Source organism: Capricornis sumatraensis, chromosome 3, assembly GCF_032405125.1.
Source record: "Capricornis sumatraensis isolate serow.1 chromosome 3, serow.2, whole genome shotgun sequence".
NCBI classification, from domain to species: domain Eukaryota; kingdom Metazoa; phylum Chordata; class Mammalia; order Artiodactyla; family Bovidae; genus Capricornis; species Capricornis sumatraensis.
This window is the reverse complement of record NC_091071.1, coordinates 164,644,525-164,663,103: the sequence shown is the minus strand read 5'-3', so window position 1 is coordinate 164,663,103 and position 18,579 is coordinate 164,644,525. Positions and strand designations below refer to the sequence as shown.

Genomic DNA, 18,579 nt, shown 5'->3' with positions numbered 1-18,579 from the left:
ACCATCTGAGCCACATATGAAGCTCTGGTGGCTAAATGTGGAATGGGCTAAAATGTCTCCTGCTTCAAAGAAAGGCTGCACATCCTTGTCCAGAAAGGAATTGGGTGTGTCCCTGGCCATAGACACAATAAGAAACTACTTCCCTGGTGGCTCAGACGGTAAAGCGTCTGCCTACAATGTGGGAGACCCGGGTTCAATCCCTGGGTTGGGAAGATCTCCTGGAGAAGATCTCCAGTATTCTTGCCTGGAAAATCCCATGGATGGAGAAGCCTGATAGGCTACAGTCCATGGGGTCGCAAAGAGTCAGACACGACTGAGCCACTTCACTTTCAGATTTTCACTGGCCATAGAAGGCTTCTGGCTGGGTGGGTGGGAGTGTCCTACAGTGAGGAGTGTGTGCTTTTCACCCGACCCACATCCTTTCTTGCTGCATGTAGACAGCCTGGGGCAAAGGGAGAAGGGGAGAGGTTAGTGGTACCAGCTCAGCAGCTTGCCTTGAGGGCTGACTCTGCCCCTCACTAGCTGTTTGATTTTAGATAAATTTCTTAACCTCTCTGAATCTCAATTTATTTACCTGAAACAATGGACATGCAATAGACAAGAATCAGGTCCTTATGCATATTGAGGGTGACTGGCCTGGGTGTCCCAAGCCTAGGATGCAGGCTGAACACAGCAAGATCCCAAAGGCTTCCCACCCCAATGCCATCACTTGGGTCTAGGCCTTCATCTCTTAGCAACAAGCCTTCTTACTACAGGCCCCTCCCAGCTGTTTCTGTCACCACAGAGAGATGATTCTCTTCTCAAAGGTTAATCTGGTCATGCCTGTTTCCTGCCTGAAGCCCTTCAGTGGCAATCACTGTCCTCCGGACAGTTCCACCTTTTGGTAAAACGAGGCTTTCTAGGCCACCCTTTGTCAGGTGTCAAGGCCACCTCTCCCCTCTCATTGCCTCCCACCCCTCACACTCCAGCTCATTCTCAGGCCTCTTTCTTGCTTCTGTCCCTTTGCACTGCTGTTCCCTGAGCCTGGAATCTGAGACCTTTCTCCTCGAATCTCTTTTTCTCTGATGTCCCCTCCTCTGCGGAGGCAGCAAGAGATGCCCACCTGGTGGCTGCATGCTTCCGGGGCACCCGGACCTGTCCCATCACAGCACTCAGCCTGCACTGTCATCACCTCTTTGATCACAGGCAGTGTCTCCCCTCTCTACCCTGTGCCGCCTACCCTGAGCCCAGTGTGAGTCCCAACACAGTGTGGATGCTCAATAAACCTGTGCATGATGAAGGATTCCCAGGAAGGGGCACAGTCAGGAGTCAGAGGGCCATGTCCCTGCCACAATGCCCTCTTTCTGTGTGAGCACACAGCCCTCACGCTTATACTTCTGATCCACTAACACCTGCTGCTAGAGGTTACTGAAAAAATAAAGCTCTGCCAAAGAGAAGAGCTCTATTGACATCATTCCCCTACAGCCCTCCCCTGCAGTTTCCCCATCTTCCAAGTCTACAGAGCACCAATCCCTACTTAGAGGAAGCTGGTGACCTTGTCATTTCAACCAACCAGAGTAAGGTGGCTCCCATCTACAGCCATTTGTTTGTTTACTGCCTCACCCTCCAAAACTTCTTTGGAGCTACTGCCGTGGGTTGGTGCAGGGCGAAAAAGAAGAGATATCCATTAAGCACCTGTGGCAGTGGACAGGCCACAGACCCATCAAATCTTCCTGCAGCCTGGGAGGTGCTCTCACCCCTTTCTGATGCATGGGGAAGCTTAAGGTGCAAAAAGGAAAGATGATCAGGCCCAGGTCCCTTGGCTCCATAACCAGCAGCTGGGACTCACCGCCTGCCTGTTGGACCCCAAGTCTCAACTGCCTCCACCGTGTCCCAGGCACTGCTGCCGCCAGGAACCCCCAGCCTTGTGGAGGGGTGAGGGTGGAGATACACCCACAAACCTAAGATGACTCCCAAGCAATGGCCAAGGGGCAGGAAACACTTTACACAAACAGGATGAAAGAGTCAACTATGGAGGAGAGCGAAGAAAGCATCAGGCGTGTCTGGAAAATAAGGGATCAAGGGAGGAGGGCTAAGAGGTGAGGGCGGGGCCTGGGGAGCCAGACTCCAGAATGGGGGTGCACGGGGGAACTGGGGGAGACGCTGGATGAGGACAGTCAGGGAAGAGATCATGTGGCCCTGGGGCTCAGGGAGCAGAGGCCCGGGGCAGTCAGGCAGAAGCGGAGGGGCTGAGGCTTGCAGGCAGCAGTAGAGACAGAGGACAGGACAGGCCAGTGTTCAGAGCTGCACACAGGTGAGGGAGTGAGCTGGTCACAGGCACAGAGGCCGGAAGGGGCGGGGGCGCAGAGGGGGACGAGGAGGTCCGAGGGGCGTGAGAGCAGGGAGCAAGGTGCAGGTGGGCAGGTGTCCGCTGTGCAGACCTTATGCTGGGGAGGAAGAGGCAAGAGAGAGCGAGAGAGCCCTGGACTTGGCAAGGAGCGGCCTGCGGCCATGGCCGTGGGGCTGGGGACGTAGGCTCAGAAAACCAAAGACTGAAGGGCGAGGGAGGTCACGTGTGGACTCCTCTCAGCACATTTACTGGTCGTTTCCATGATGTTTTATCATATGAATTATAGACTCTATCTAAGAGGCTTATTAAGTTTTCTTCCAATGTCAATACTTTGATTTTTGGTTTATAATTTTTGAAATAAGACTTTTTGGGACTCTTTTTTTTTACATCTATAAAGTTTTATAAGGGGCTTCCCTATTGGCTTAGTGGTAAAATAATCCCCGCCAAGCAGGAGACACAGGTTGAATCCCTGGTTGGGAAGATCCCCTGGAGAAGGAAATAGCAACCCACTCCAGTGTTCTTGCCTAGGAAATCCCATGGACTGATTTCCTTTAGGATGGACTGGTTGGATCTCCTTGCAGTCCAAGGGACTCTCAAGAATCTTCTCCAACACCACAATTCAAAAGCATCAATTCTTCGGCACTCAGCTTTCTTTATAGTCCAACTCTCATATCCATACATGACTACTGTAAAAACCATAGCCTTGACTAGACGGACCTTTGTAGGCAAAGTAATGTCTCTGCTTTTGAATATGCTGTCTAGGTTGGTCATAACTTTTCTTCCAAGGAATAAGCATCTTTTAATTTCATGGCTGCAGGCACCATCTGCAGTGATTTTGGAGCCTCCCCAAATAAAGTCAGCCACTATTTCCACTCTTTCCCCATCTATTTGCCAAGAAGTGATGGGACCGGATGCCATGATCTTAGTTTTCTGAATGTTGAGCTTTAAGCCAACTTTTTCACTCTCCTCTTAATAGTAAATGTTGCTGCTGCTGCTAAGTCGCTTCAGTCGTGTCCGACTCTGTGCGACCCCATAGACAGCAGCCCACCAGGCTCCTCTGTCCCTGGGATTCTCCAGGCAAGAGCACTGGAGTGGGTTGCCATTTCCTTCTCCAATGCACGAAAGTGAAAAGTGAAAGTGAAGTCGCTCAGTCGTGTCCGACTCTTTGCGACCCCATGGACTGAAGCCTGCCAGGCTCTTCCATCCATGGGATTTTCCAGGCAAAAGAGTACTGGAGTGAGGTGCCATTGCCTTCTCCAATAATTATTACCCTAATAATACGGCCTTCCCAAATAGCTCAGTTGATAAAGAATCTCCCTGCAATGCAGGAGACTTCGGTTCAATTCCTGGGTCAGGAAGATCTGCTGGAGAAAGGATAGGCTATCACTCCAGTATTCTGGCCTGGAGAATTCCATGTATTATAAAGAGGTCACAAGAGTCGGACACGACTGATTGACTTTCACTTCACTTTCACCCTAGTAATGGTTTATTTAAAAGAAAAACATGAAAATAAAGTGAATATAAGCCTCATTTTATATAATATTATCTAATAAAAAACCCAAAACAAAACCCAAACAAACAAAAATACATTAGTTGGTGAGAGAGGCAAGAGTCAGCTTGAAGAGAAGTTGAGAAGAGCCTCTGTACTGTTTCTGATTGCTGTTTAAAGTTTCCAAAAGATCTGAGGATCAGAGGCAAACAAGTTAAAGGAAAAAGACCTGAGGGTGAGTAAAATTCCAAAGCAGTTGATGTTAAAATAGATTATCAGCCTTAATTACAAGGGTCTTTAAAAACAGCTTCTCTGGGCTGAGGATGAAGGAAGTCAGATCCCAAGTATGACAAGAATTCCACGTGGGGGAATTCTAATGCTGACTTTCGAGTTGGGGTGGGGCCTCAACACAGGGGACACAGTGGCCTCTAGAAGTTGAGCAGCCCCTGGTTGATAACTAGCAAAGGAGAGGCACTTTGATGGTTCAGCTGAAGGAACAGAATTCAGCCACAACGCATGAGCTGGGAGAGGAGCCCCAGAGGAGTGCTTGGCCCCAGTGGAGCCGGATTTCAGCCCTCTGAGGCCCTGAGCAGAGAATCCAGCCATGTTGTGCCTGGACTTCTGATCTGCAGAAATAGGAACAATAAACTTGTGCTGTTTTAAGTTGCTACATTTGTGGTGATTTTTTACCTGGTAGTAGAAAACCAAGAACCCACTTTGGCAGTTCGGGCAGAAGGTGCTGGGACATCCCACTAGGAGGGAGCTTGGTGCCAGGCTGAGGGAGGCTCCAGGTGTGCCTGCTCCTTGGGACCTGTGGGTGTGTGCCCACTGCTGGTACCAACAGAGCACCTGCCTCGGGCTCTAAGGGGTGGAGGGGAGGCAGACCCTTGGCAGCCAGGGTTCCTGCTTGTGTGTCTGCCTGGGGCTGGGGCCCCTGGCATCCTGCTGTTGTTCAGGCGCTCAATTGTATCCAACTCTTTGTGACCTCATGGACTGCAGCACACCAGGCTTCTCTGTCCTCCACTATCCCCTGGAGTTTACTCAAATTCATATCCATTGAGTTGGTGATGCCATCCAGTCATCTCATCCTCTGTCGTCCCCTTCTCCTCCTACCTTCAATCTTTCGCAGGATCAGGGTCTTTTCCAATGAGTCAGTTCTTTGCATCAAGTGGCCAAAGAATTGGAGCTTTGACTTTAGCATCAGTCCTTCCAATGAGTATGCAGGGTTGATTTCCTTTAAGATTGACTAGTTTGATCTCCTTGCAGTCCAAGGGACTCTCAAGAGTAGAGAACACAGATCAAACACAGGGTTCGATCCTTGGGTGAAGAAGATCCCCTGGAGAAGAAAATGGCAACCCACTCCAGTATTCTTGCCTGGGAAATTCCATGGACAGAGGAGCCTGGCAGGCTACAGTCCATGAGGTCCCAAAGAGACTCTTTGGGAGTTAGCTACTGAACAACAACAAGAAAGAAAGAGGAAGAGGAGAAAAGGTAAAGATGAGCTGGGTTTGGAATGCAGGGCGCCTCCTGAGCCAGAAGCTACAGGTGGGACCTGAGGCCAGAGGGCAGAGTTGCAAGGCTGGGCCACCACCTGGGCACAGCCCCCAGGGGATGGAGCAGAGCTAGAGCAGAGAGGGTGGGCAGGGTGGGCCGTGCTCAGGGTAAGAGGAAGGACACCACATAAGGCCAGAATTTGGAGACCAAATGGGTGTGGGTGAGATAACCAGTGTCCCACTGGGGCTGTGTGTCCCAGCCCCAGGCAGACGCACAAGCAGGAACCCTGGCGGCCAAGGGTCTGCCTCCCCTCCAGCCCTTACAGCCCAAGGATGGTGGGCCTAGTTTATGTGGAAGATGTGTTTGCCTGTGGGTACAGGGCACTAAATCACACCGTTCGTGGTGTCCCACTTTGCTGTTGTTGCTGTTGTTCAGTCGTCAGTCATATCTTGGACTCTTTGTGACCCCATGGACTGCAGCACACCAGGCTTCCCTGTCTTTCAGCATCTCCAAGAGCTTGCTCAGACTCATGTCCATTGAGTCAGTGATGCCATCCAACCATCTCATCCTCTGTCATCCCCTTCTCCTCCTGCCTTCAATCTTTCCCAGCATCAGGGTCTTTTCCAATGAGTCAGTTCTTCGCATCAGGTGGCCCAAGTATTGCAGCTTCAGCATCAGTCCTTCCAATGAATATTCAGGACTGATTTCCTTTAGGATGGACTGGTTGGATCTCCTTGCTGTCCAAGAGGCTTTCAAGAGTCTTCTCTAACACCACAGTTCAAAAGCATCAATTCTTCAGCGATCAGCCTTCCTTATGGTCCAACTCACACATCCATACATGACAATTGGAAAAACCATAGCTTTGACTATGTGGACCCTTGCTGGCAAAGTGATGTCTCTGCTTTTTAATATGCTGTCTATATAAAATAAGAATGTACTTATATATCTTTCTAATCACCATAGGCTCCAGATGGGGCCAGGCTGGCTTCAGGTCAGCAGCCCTCCTGTGAAGTCAAGCACTTAGCACCTGACTTGGTGGAAGCTGAACAGACCTGAGTCCTCAGTGTGGGCACACAAGGGGTTGCACCCCTCCCCTAGCATCCAGACCCGGGGATGTCCTGCCCAGCATTGGCGGCGGGTGGAGGGGGCTGCCATCTGGGAAGGGGAGAGGCAGAGGGTCCCCCTACCTCTGCCCCTAGCGCTGCTCCCTTTCCCTCTCTAACCAGCTCCCCTGCTGCCCACCCACCCCCCAAACCGGGCATCCAGCTGCCTCCCCTGGGCTTGGCTATGTCCTCTCATCCTCCTGCTTCTCAGTCAGGGAGTCATTTTGACGAGAGGGGACACTGGACACTGGCAGCCTGAGTGAGGGAGCCCGAGGCCAGATACCTACCGCCCTCCACTCACCTCCACTCAGCTCTGCTTTCTGAGGACAGAAGTGCCTGGGAGGCAGGGCTGGTCCCTCTTTGTTGCTGGGTGGTGCAGGGGGGTCTAGGACTGAAGGGTCCTGGGCCCAGCCCCCACTCAGGCCCCATGGGCCCTGGAAGCTGCGCTCAGGCCTGGGGGAGCCTCTGGGCTGGGCGTGGGGGTGGGGGTGAGGTGCTGTACAGAGAGGGGAGACAGAGCCAGGAAGACAGGGCGGCTGGGCCAGGGCAGTCGGGAGGCAGATGAACGGATCAATGGCAGCTGAGCGTGTGCATGAGGGCTGGCCATGAGGGAGGTCCTATGGCTGACCTGGGAGGGAGGGGGGATGGAGGAGGAGCTGAGGGCCTGGGTCCCCCACCCCCCAGTGGCTGGAGCGGCAGAGTCCCTGGGGAAGCATGTTTGCCTTTGTGCCTTTCTGTCGGAAGAGAGTCAGCTCCCTGAGACAATATCCATTTTTATATTTCTTGGAAATTTCACAGCATTCATTTCAGGGAAAATAAAAGCTGTCATTGCTGGAGAAATGATACCAATCAGGGCCTGAAAAGGCTGGGAAATTATCCTCCTGGAGACGAAATGTTGAGGGAAAAATGCAGATTAGAACCACAAAGAGACACTGCCCTTCTGTCCTCCTTTATGGAATCACAACATTCTACACAACTCCACCTTCCCTAGGCAGAATTAATTTGTTGAAAGAAGAACTCACAGGTCAAAGGAAGACCCTGAGATGCCCAGAGATGGAGGCAGCAAATATCCAAAGTGGTAGAGCAGAGATGGACACGTGGACAGACAAAGGTCTGGCAGGATGGAGACAGAGGTGGCCACCCACGGCCAGTGGCCAGTAGTGAGGCTGATGAGTAGCCCCAAGGAGGGCACAGGGTGTTAGGTACTTTAGTTCCTGCCTCGCTGTGGTTTTTTATCAGATGGGGCTCCATAGCAGTCTTGGGCTGTCTCTGAGGTTATTTCTTTGGTTTTTGTCTCCTGTTTTTTTTTGGTAAATTCTTGTGTATGTGTGTATGTGGCTGCACTGGGTCTCAGTCGTGGCTCATCGGCTCCACAATGCCCAGGCTGAGCCACAGCGGCCGGGGGTTTAGTTTCTTTGTGTCATGTGGGATGTTAGTTCCTTGACCAGGGATTGAATCCTTGTCCCTTGCATTGTAAGGTGGATTCTTGATCACTGGACCACCAGGGACGTCCCTCTCAGGTTGTTTAGGCCAGCCCTGCAAGCTGGAACCATCCGGCCGGCAGGGGAGAGCGGGTGCTTTGTGGGGTGCCTTCCTAAGAATGCTAGAAGCAGAGAGGATGGTAGGGTAAGGCAGAGAAAGCAGGGGTTATAGAAACCGTACCATTCATCCAAGAAGACGCAAGTTCCTGTATCCCTGTGGGTACAGTGGTGAGCAAATTGGACCTGAAGAAGGGAGTGGGTGGATCAATTCATAGTCCCCACCTTCCAGCCATCCCCCACAACTCCTGAAAGATGGGCTCTTTCATCAGCCTCTAGTCATTGTACACCCCCTGCGCACCGTCCCCTTCCCATCAGGGCCTTCCAGAGCAGTTGGTACCAGGGCCAGCCGAGGGTGAGATGGCCTCTTGTAGCAGTATCTGGGGCCCTTCCCCCACCACTGCCAACCCTCCAGGCGCTCGCGGGTCGGGGGGCGGGGCGGGGAGGGCTAATAGCAAGAGCAGGAGCTAAAGGGAAGGACCCAGAAAGCCCCTTCTTAAAGTCCGCTCTGGTCCAGGCGCTGTGCCAGGCGGTATGGGCACTATTTCAGCGCACCCCCACAGCCTTTCTGCGAGTCCTCCCTGGACGGCGCTCCAGTTCTTTGGGCTGGACTGGCCCACTGGCTTCTTTATTTTCGGTTTGAGGCCTTGCTTGGCATCCTGAGTAGAGGCATCGGGTGGGTCTGCGGAGACTCCTAACCTGGGGTACCAGATGTCCCTCACTCCTTTCCGGATGCGACCGAGTCTGGAATCCCTGAGCCCAGAGCCGGTGCCAGACTCTGGGGAGCGTGTTCCGCACCCCCCACCTCGAGCTGCCGCCGGGATGCAGGCGGGAAGAAGGAGGCGGTGCGGGGGCGGCGGAGGACGGTGGGCGTCCCTCGTCGTCGCCCCGCTCCGCCCGGGCTCCGGCTCCGGCTCCGGCTCGGGCTCCGGCTCCGGCTCGGGCTCCATCTGCGCTGTTTCCGCGCCGCCCGAGCGCGCACCTGCCGGGTAAGTGGCACCCGAGCCCGCCGCCGCCGCGGCCACCGTCAGCCACCTCCGCCAACGCGCCGAGCCTCCAGGCTTTGTCTGCGTCCTCGCGGCTCCGGCTCCGGCGGCGGCGGCGACTCGCGGGCTCGGGGCTCGGGCTCCGCGGGCTGCCCGGCGCGACGCGGGAGGCTGCGCACCAAGGGCTCGGGGCGCACCGGGCCAGCTCGCTCTGCGCGGGGGATGAAACTTCGTCCAAGTTTGCGTTCCGGGGAGAACCTGTTGAAGCCGGGAGGGGCCGGGGGGCGAGGACGCGGGACGGAACCGGTTCCGGGTCCTTTACGGCCGTCGGGGCTTTCTCCCTGATCCTGGGCGGGACGGCGCGCCGGCGCGGGGGCTTGGCAAAAGGACTGGTGAGGGTTCTGGCCATTGAATAGAGAGGACGGGGCCGGGGATGGCTCTGCGGACATCCGCGAGGACAAAGGACAAAGTTTGGTTCTCGAGGCTCCTTCTTGAGGTTCCAGTGCGGAAAACTGAAGGCGGCTTCAGGGCCCGCATAGACGCCGCACTGACCACCACCTCCTTTTCCCGGCCTCCGCTTCCCCTCTCCCGCCCCCATCTGGCCTCGTCTGTAGCAGGTCGGGGACAAGCAATGAAGAGGAGAGAAACACTGATGGCCTACTATGTGCCAGGCCTGGTGCCTGGCACAGGGGGGGTCTCCCTAGCCTGCGGAGGGCACGTGTGTGCGGGGACAGGAGACAGTAATGGACGGTAATGGACGGACGGTGCCTACAGTGGCTGGTGGCTGCTCGGAGCCTTCTCCCTCCCTCCAACCCCGAGTGGCGCAGGGAGGCCAGGCCCCAGGCCCACTCGCTGTTGGCGACTCCGCGTGGCCTCCAGCCTTTGGACCTAGGCCTGTGCCCTTCCCCTGGTGTTTGTGAGTCCCTCCCAACCCCAGTACCTCTCTGAGCTTGCTGCTTGGGGAAAGTTTGCTCTGCACAATTTGAGGTATTCTCAATAACAGCAAGAAACCCTCCTGTTTAGAAAGACATTCAAAAATTAAGCTATCTCAACATGAAGACAGACACAGAGAGTTCTTTCCCAGTGATGTTTAAAGTGATGTGCTAAAAAATAAAATAAAATAAAGTGATGTTCCACTAGTATTTTTGATATTTCCCTAAGCAATGATGAATATTTGGAAGGCTCTTTTAAAGTTTCTTACATAATAGCATAAGACAAAAAGCACATAAGACCAGGCAAACATTTACTCTTTCTGCTGCAGTAAAAATGGCAGAAACAGTGAACAGAAAATGGTCTTTCGAAAAACCAAAAGGCATCTCTTCATCAATGATTACTGTTGGAAGATGTAGAAAAAACACTGCTGTGATTGAAAAAAAAAAAGTGTCAGAGCAAATTACCCAGTGTGGGAGGAACAGTTGGCTGAAAGCACAGATGTTTCTACACATCTCAGCTTAAGGTATTTGCTGGATTCTGTTCCAATAATGAAATACGCAGACCAGATTTTCTTTTCCTTTTTTCTGTGAGTGAGCCACTGGAGGTAAGATATAGCAGGGAATAAATGTTTTCAACAGTTCATCGTTTGTTTAACAAAAACAGTGTCATTTGGGGAGAACACTGTAAGTGCACCTACTGATGGAATGGCTACTCCACAGGATGTAATGTTAAAGGATTCCGGATGATAAAAAGCTGCAGAGGTGGCAGAATCTGCACAGCTCATTCATTGGTCCATCCATGGCCAACCACTGCAGGGAAGATCCAGAAACCTTCAGAGCACATAAAATGCTGTAAGAGCCATCAGTGGTGAAAGTGAAATTTGCTCAGTCATGTCCGAGTCTTTGTGGCCCCATGTGGCAGTGTTTTTTCTACATCTTCCAACAGTAATCATTGATAAAGAAATGCCTTTTGGTTTTTCCAAAGACCATCCACGGAATTCTCCAGGCCAGAATACTGGAGTGCGTAGCCTTTCCCTTCTTCAAGGGAGCTTCCCAACCCAGGAATCAAACCCAGGCCTGCTGCATCGCAGGCAGATTCTTTACCAGCTGAGCTACCAGGGAAGCCCAAGAATACTGGAGTTGGTAGCGTATTCTGCCTTAGCGGATCTTCCCGACCCAGGAATGGAACAGGGTCTCCTGCATTGCAGGCGTATTCTTTACCAACTGAGCTATGAGGGAAGCATTTGGTGGTGTTAACTTTCTAAAACCAAAATTGTCTGAGTCAAGGAGAAGCTTTATGATAGATACTTGGTAATGAGATTGGGGGTGACCATGAGGGAAGCCCCCTCCTTAAGGGATTTACACAAATAAATCTTAGAGAATTGCTGACTTCCCTGGTGGCTCAGACGGTAAAGCATCTGTCTACAATACGGGAGACCTGGGTTCGATGCCTGGGTCAGGAAGATCCTCTGGAGAAGGAAATGGCAATCCACTCCAGTACTAGTGCCTGGAAAATCCCATGGACAGAGGAGCCTGGTTGGCTACAGTCCATGGGGTCAAAAAGAGTTGGACATGACTGAGCGACTTCACTCGAGGCCCCTACCAGGTGGAGGATGGAATGATGGTTTTGACCCTCTTGATTTCGATGAAGCTTCTCTGGTGGCTCAGACAGTAAAGAATCTGCATGCAATGCGGGAGACCTGGGTTCAGTCCCTGAGTCAGGAAGATCCCCTGCAGAAGGAAATGACGACCCACTCCACCATTCCTGCGTGGAGAATTCCATGGACAGAGGAGCCTGATGGCTCCCGTCCATGGGGTCACAAAGAGTTGGACACGACTGAGCCACTAACTATAGAACTTGCTCCAATCCTATGCTGAATTCTCCTCTGCTCAAGCCCCTCATGAATATGCCTAAAACTCCCTTTGACTTAATTGGGAATTTGCTGTATGACTCAGGGGACTCAAACTGGGGCTCTGTAATAACCTAGAGGGGTGGGAATGGGTAGGAGTTGGGAGGGAGATTCAAGAAGGAGGGATGTTCATGTAGGACAGAAAGCAAACCAATATTGTAAACCAATCATCAATTAAAAATAAATATTTATTTTCAAAGATTAAAAAAAAATTCCCCCAGTCTTTCTGTTCAAGGAGACACTGCTCTGGGAGAGATCCAGGGTTCTTAGTTTCGGCTAATCATAATAAAACCTTACTTCTCACATGTTTGGGTTGGTGGTGTCTATTGGCTCCACGCTCAACAAGAGGTGAGACAAGTTTTCACATTGACATAGGCATTGCCACTGGCTGGGCAATGTTAAGGCCACCTCAGCACCAGCTGATAGGTGATGGTGGTGGTTTAGTCGTGTCTGGCTCTCTGCAACTCCAGGGATTGTAGCCTGCCAGGCTTTCCTGTCCATGGGATTCTCCAGGCAAGAATACTGGAGTGGGTTGCCATTTCCTTCTCCAGGGGATCTTCCCAACCCAGGGATCGAATGCGAGTCTTCTGCATTGCAGGCAGACTCTTTACCGATTGAGCTATGAGGGAAGCCCAGCTGACCCACGGGGAGATGTCTTCTGCTTGCACCCCACCGCCCACTCTCAGGATGTCCCCTGCGGGATCCAGTGAGAATTCTATCCTCAGGGGGAGCAGGACAGTAGCTGGGAATAGAAAGGCTCTCCGACTGGTGGGGGGAGCTTCCCTAGTGGTTCAGTCAGTGAAGAATCCGCTTGTAATGCAGGAGACCTGGGTTTGACCCCTGGGTTAAAGATCCTGTGGGAAACCCACTCCAGTATTCTTGCCTGGGAAATTCCATGGACAGAGGAATCTGGCAGGCTACAGGGTTGAAAGAGCTGGACACGACTTACCGACTAAATCACTACAACCACCCCTGCTCCCAAGTCCAGAACTTCGCATAAATGGAGGGTCCCTTTCTAGAAAGAAGAGTTCCCTGGACCTCCTCCCCACTTCCTGTTTTTGCCTCCGACCCTGATGCTGGGAAAGACTGAAGGTGGGAGGAGAGGGGGACTACAGAGGATGAGATGGCTGGATGGCATCACTGACCTGATGGACATGAGTTTGAGCAAGCTGAGTTGGTGATGGTGATGAGTTGGTGATGGACAGGGAAGTCTGGCATGCTGCAGCCCGTGGGGTTGCAAAGAGTCGGACCTGACTGACTGAACAACTGAGCCCTGTAGGGAGTGGTATGAATGTCTACCCCCCGCACCCCCTGCCCCAGGAACTCGGCAGCAAGAAGCAAACACAAGTTTATATTGGTTCCTATCTTTTGAGGGCTGCATCTAGTGGACCTCACAGGACCAAGGAGGTGACAAGCCCCCAGATGACCACCTGGGTGTCAGGCAGGGAGGCAGGAGGGGTGAGCACTGGGGCTCAGGAATGTCCTTCTGTTTTCAGAGAAGGTGAAAGCCTGGCTTCGGGGAGGGGAAAGCCCCAACTTGGTACCACTGCTGGCCTCACGCTCCCTCACAACCGTCAGCATTGCTCTGCCCACCCTCATCCCCTTTGGCCTTTGCTCAATGTCAACCCCTCATCAGCCCCTCCCTGACCTCCTGATGTGAATCACACCCCCGCCCTGACACCCCCCCCCCACACACACACTGTGCCCCCACCTGCTAAGGGCTTCTCTTCCCACACATATACTCCCATATCACACTTGAAACAGTTTATTTGAGGGCTGCTTCCTCCCTCCCAGGCATGCGGGGCCTGTGTCCCCACCCCCAGCTTCCCCGCTTCTCCTGGGATCTCCCAGCCTGGAAGGGGCACTGGGGCCACCCTCACAGCAGCTGAGAGACTGGGACAAGTCTCCTCTCCTCTATGTCGCTGTAAAGATACCACTGGGTTCCTAGAAGGGGCCGCTGAAGACTGTAGAGGGCTGCCCGGCACTCCTGGCCCCAGATGTCTCTTTGGCCAGCGAGACATTCCAGGAGGATGGAAGCCACAACTTCCCGGGAGCCACGCCTCCCGGAAGGCAGGCAACCAGAAGCCACGCCTCCCGGAAGCCCCCAGTGGGCGTCTGATAGGCCCTGGTCCACTGTGGGGGACACCTCTGGTGCTAGCCTGGTCCTCAAGCAGGGCTATTGGGTGGGGAGAAGAGACTGGGTGGTCTGCGGCCCTGCCTGCAATATCCTCGAATATGGGGCAGCTCCTCAAAATAGCCGAGACCACCGAGGTCTGGGGCACTGAGGACTGTGGCTCTCACGGGAAAGTCAGGACCTCAACCTCTGGGATGTTTCCGGTCCATCAAGGTTGGGGGCAGGGAGGAGGCCCTGAGGCCCGGGTGGGTGGGGGTCAGTGCAGGGTGGGCACCAGCAGCAGCAGTAGGGCCCCGGCCAGCAGTGCCATTGAGGATGGGCAGGCAGCCTGGTGGGCAGCGTCCGAGGGACCGCTGGGGGGCTGAGGGTTGCAGTCGGTGGTGTAGGGCTCCACGCAGGCAGCAAAGGCCATGACATGCGCCACGAAGGTCTGCTCCTGCACGCCGTGCATCAGGTGTGCCCACGGGCCTCGTGCAAACACTGCCACGTCCTCACCAGCGTGGGTTTCGCTCCCTAGGGGCACTGCAGCTTGCTGCTGGTACTCGGGGTCCACTGAGAGGAGGGAGGGGATTCAGGGAAGGAAGGGAAGTCGCCTCCCCTCCCAGGAGTTCGAGTGGGGTCTTCCCCTCCTCCCATCCGCCCCCCTCCCTGCTCCCCAGGCCCCACCCATTGCACTCACTGCTCTGCTTTTCATTCACATCGGGTCGTGAGCCCACGTCCAGCCGGTACCCCGGGCCGTTGCCATAGAGGAGGGAGGTATAGGACTTGCCATCTCCGGCCTTGCCATCAGCCAGCCCTGCAGGGAAGAGGGGACCCCGTGATCACACTGACCCGATCCTTTGGGGTGCCTCCTGCGTGCTGAGCTCAGGCACCTCTCGTTTGTTCACTGGTTTAATCCTTACCAGAGTAAAGTAGGGCAGTTACTATTTTTACTCCAATTGGCAGAACTGGTTCAGAACACTGTGCCAGGTAACTTAGGGGCAAGGACCTGCCACTCTCCGTGGGATTACCGAAAATGGAGGTCCCACGAAGTGGGTAGCCACCGAAAGTGAAGACATGGGAGTGGTCGGCGGTGACGAGGGTCAGTGTGTCTGCTTCACTGGTGAGCTGGCTAGCCTTGGCGATGGCGTTGTCGAACATGATCGTCTCATTCAGCGCCCGATAAGCTATGTTGGCATGATGTCCATGGTCAATGCGGCCTCCTGCAAGAAGGTCGTGTGGAAGGTGAGTGATGCCAGACCCACCCTGACTGCCGCCCCTTACGCCTCTGATCCGCAAGGAGCTGCCACCCACCCTCCACAAAGAGGTAAAAGCCCCGAGGGTTTCTGCTCAGCACACGCAGGGCTGCCTCCGTCATCTCCTCCAGGGATGGGTCCATGGTGTGGTCTCGGAAGATGTCATAGGCCATTTCTCCTGGCTGAAAGAGACCTATTGAAAACGGGACCAATGGTGACCCTCAAGCTGGGGATGGGGGGCCCATGGCACCCATCCTGGGGAGGACAGTGAGGGTGGGTGGGGTCGTTACCCATGAGGTGTGTTACACTGGAGTCACTGGCTGCCTGAAGGAGCGCGGTGCGGTTCCACACATACTGGGCTCCCTGGGAGGGCAGAACCAGGCCTCAGCCCATAGCCTGACACCCCAGACACAGCCCTGCTGTACCCCTGCACCCATGAGCCCCCATCACCTGGTGCTTGGCCTGCCACTCCTGCACCAGGTTCCGCTTGTCCTTCCGGACTCCATTCTCATCTGGGTATTCAGGGTCTGGGGTCCCCTCAGGAAACATGTACTTTCGGCCTCCACCCAGGATCACCTGGAGCCAGAGATTAGGGCAGGTGGGTTCAGGGCCTGGCTGGCCCTTTACTCACCCCCCTTCACACAGTCCCTGCCTCCTCAATCAGGTCTGTGTGGGATGGTTTGTCCCCACCAGTTAACTGCGAGACCCCAGGACTGTGGGTTGCCTGGAACTGTATTGAGAGTGTATCCCACCCCCTCTGCCCAGCCTCGCCCTGTGCCCCTCATGTCGCACGTCGATGTCCATGTTGTAGACGAGCTGGGTGGCGATGTCCCGGCAGCCATACGTCTGGGCATCGGCAGGCAGGTCGGCGTCAGAGAACCAGTCTCGATTCACAGTGTGCGCGTAGGCCCCGGCTGGGGAGGCATCCTGCACCCTCGTGGTGGTCACCACTCCCACTGACTTCCCTGAGGGTGGCAGAGGTCACGGTGGGCCACCGAGGTCTCTGAGCCCTTCCCTGCCCAAGAAACTGACTCCCAAGCCCACCTGCTTTCTTGGCCCGGTTCATCACAGATGTGACCTCATTCCCACGTGTTGTGTTGCACTGGTCGAAGCGGGCGGCTGCACTTACACCAATGGTCCTCATGTTGGTCTTGACCCCACACAGGTAGGCGGTGGACGTGCCTGCGCTATCGGGCACATCTCTGTCCACGTTGTATGTCTGGGGGCAGAGATGCCTTCAGCTCTGCTGGGGTAGACATCCAGCTCCTGACCCAGGCCCTGGGCCCATCCTCACAGCCCCCAGCCCCTATCTCAGCCCCCAACCCTCCTGGAGCTTTCCCCCCTACTCTGCTCCCTAGGCCCACTCGGCCCTTACCTTGGACAGAGCCAGGTATGGGAACTGGTCCATGGCCAGGGGTGTCTCAGGTCCCGGCTTGCCAGCCATCTGCCCCTTTAGGATCCGAGCGGCTGTCACCGTGGAAACCCCCATCCCTGAAGGTACACACTGTGTCAGGTCTGAGTCCCTGGGGCCAGCCTGGGTCAGCCGGCAGCCCAGGGCTCCAGGGTTGTGGGCGGACAGGGGGTGGATCAGCCTAGCGCACTCACCATCGCCCAAGAAGAGGATGACATTCTTGGCGGCTGTCTGGATGGGCTGCAGCTTCTTAGCCACATCGAGGGCCTGGGCTGCCTGGCGGTTCCAGAAGGCGGGGTCTTCCTCCTCGACTGCTCAAGGGGAGAGTGGAGGTCAGGTCAGCCTGGGCCCACCCCCTGTGAGTAGGGCTCCAGGAGCTGCCTGGTTACCTGGGACGAGGCTGAGGGAGAGCTGTAGCCGCAGGCCCAGCAGCAGCAGCATGCAGGCCCCCTCCATGGCCGTGTGATGGCGGAGGGTAAGGATGGGATCTGGGGAGGCTGGTCTCGGGCAAGGCTGGGACACCAGGTTACAAGCTACAGCACTGGCTGCCCAGGCTTAAATCCCTGCTATAAAAGTCTCCATGTCCCTCCCAGTGCCCCAGGTAACCACACCCTGCCCCTTACCTGCCCTATGACTTTGAGCCCTGTTGCCAGAGGGATGTGGTGGGTGTGGCTGAGCCTGCTGGAGTCCTGAGGATTCAGGTCCCTCCCTCACAGGATGGTCCCCAGCTGTCTCTTCAAGATGGGGTGGGGATTAGGGTGCAGATATCTTAGACCTGAGGAATACTTTCAAGGTCTTGACTGAGGCTCCTCCTATCCTTCTGCTCACCAAGTCCTGTGGGAGAACCGTCTCTCCTTCTTATGTATGTTTTCTGAGACTCAGTGTTGGTTCTGGGTGCTGAGGGAGGTGTACTTGGAAGCACAGAGCCTGGGCTTGGGGCCCTAGGTTTGGTTTCCTGAGGCAGAGAGACACTCTACTTCTCAGGAGGCTTGATCTGGGCTGGGGTGGGCACTGGGCTAGATGGGGCCCCTCTGCCATGGAGAAGGATGGGGCTGGAGGTGACAGAAGAGCGGGGGCCTTGTCTTTGTCTTAATTACTGAAGGCCAGACTGGTGAGCACTGATGTTTGCATGTAGTCAATCAGTCAGTTCAGCTTCTCAGTCGTGTCCGACTCTTTGCCACCCCATGGACTGCAGCATGCTGGCCATCACTGACTCCCTGAGTTTGCCCAAACTCATGTTCATCAAGTCAGTTGATGCCATCCAACCATCTCATCCTCTGTCATCCCCTTCTCCTGCCTTCAATCTTTCCCAGCATCAGGGTCTTTTTCAGTGAGTCAGTTTTTTGCATCAGGTGGCAAAGTATTGGAGCTTTGGCTTCAGCATCAGTCCTTCCAATGAATATACAGGACTGATTTCCTTTAGGATTGACTGGTTTGATCTCCTTGCGGTCCAAGGGCCTCTCATGAGTCTGCTGTAATACCACAGCTCAAAAGGATCAATTCTTCGGTACTCAGCTTTCTTTATGGTCCAACTCTCACATCCATACATGACTACTGGAAAAACCATAGCTTTGACTGGACAGACCTTTGTCAGTAAAGTAATACCTCTGCCTTTAATATGGTGTTTAGGTTAGTCATAGCTTTTCTTCCAAGGAGCAAGCGTCTTTTAATTTCATGACTGCAGTCACCATCTAAAGTCTGTCACTGTTTCCATTGTTTCCCCATCTATTTGCCATGAAGTAATGGGACCAGAAGGAAATGGCACCCCACTCCAGTATTCTTGCCTGGAAAATCCCATGAATGGAGGAGCCTGGCAGGCTACAGTCCATGGGGTCACAAAGAGTCGGATACGACTGAGCAACTTCACTTCACAATGGGACCAGATGCCATGATCTCAGTTTTTTGAATGTTGAGTTTTAAGCCAGCTTTTTCACTCTCCTCTTTCACTTTCATCAAGAGGCTCTTTAGTTTCTCTTTGCTTTCTGCCTTAAGGGTGGTATAATCTGCATATCTGAGGC

At 54.2% G+C, this 18,579-nt stretch overlaps 1 protein-coding gene across 1 annotated transcript; it reads right to left on the bottom strand.

The window, feature by feature from the left end:
- Positions 1–14,171: 14,171 nt before the first annotated feature.
- On the bottom strand, positions 14,172–17,017 carry LOC138075477 (intestinal-type alkaline phosphatase-like). Its single transcript, XM_068967283.1, has 11 exons — positions 16,951–17,017; positions 16,756–16,872; positions 16,526–16,641; positions 16,195–16,369; positions 15,943–16,115; positions 15,601–15,726; positions 15,441–15,513; positions 15,209–15,343; positions 14,926–15,117; positions 14,595–14,711; positions 14,172–14,467 (listed from the first exon to the last, which is right to left on the bottom strand). The coding sequence occupies exons 1-11, from the start codon at positions 17,015–17,017 to the stop codon at positions 14,172–14,174; spliced, it is 1,587 nt and encodes a 528-aa protein (XP_068823384.1).
- Positions 17,018–18,579: the final 1,562 nt, after the last annotated feature.

Excerpts from the sequence above, each read along its gene's own strand:
- LOC138075477 (XM_068967283.1), bottom strand. The coding sequence starts at position 17,017 with ATGGAGGGGGCCTGCATGCTGCTGCTGCTGGGCCTGCGGCTACAGCTC. Across the intron at positions 16,116-16,194 it reads GAACCGGGCCAAGAAAGCAG|GGAAGTCAGTGGGAGTGGTG; the intron begins GTGGGCTTGGGA and ends TGCCACCCTCAG. Across the intron at positions 15,514-15,600 it reads AGTGGCAGGCCAAGCACCAG|GGAGCCCAGTATGTGTGGAA; the intron begins GTGATGGGGGCT and ends CTGCCCTCCCAG.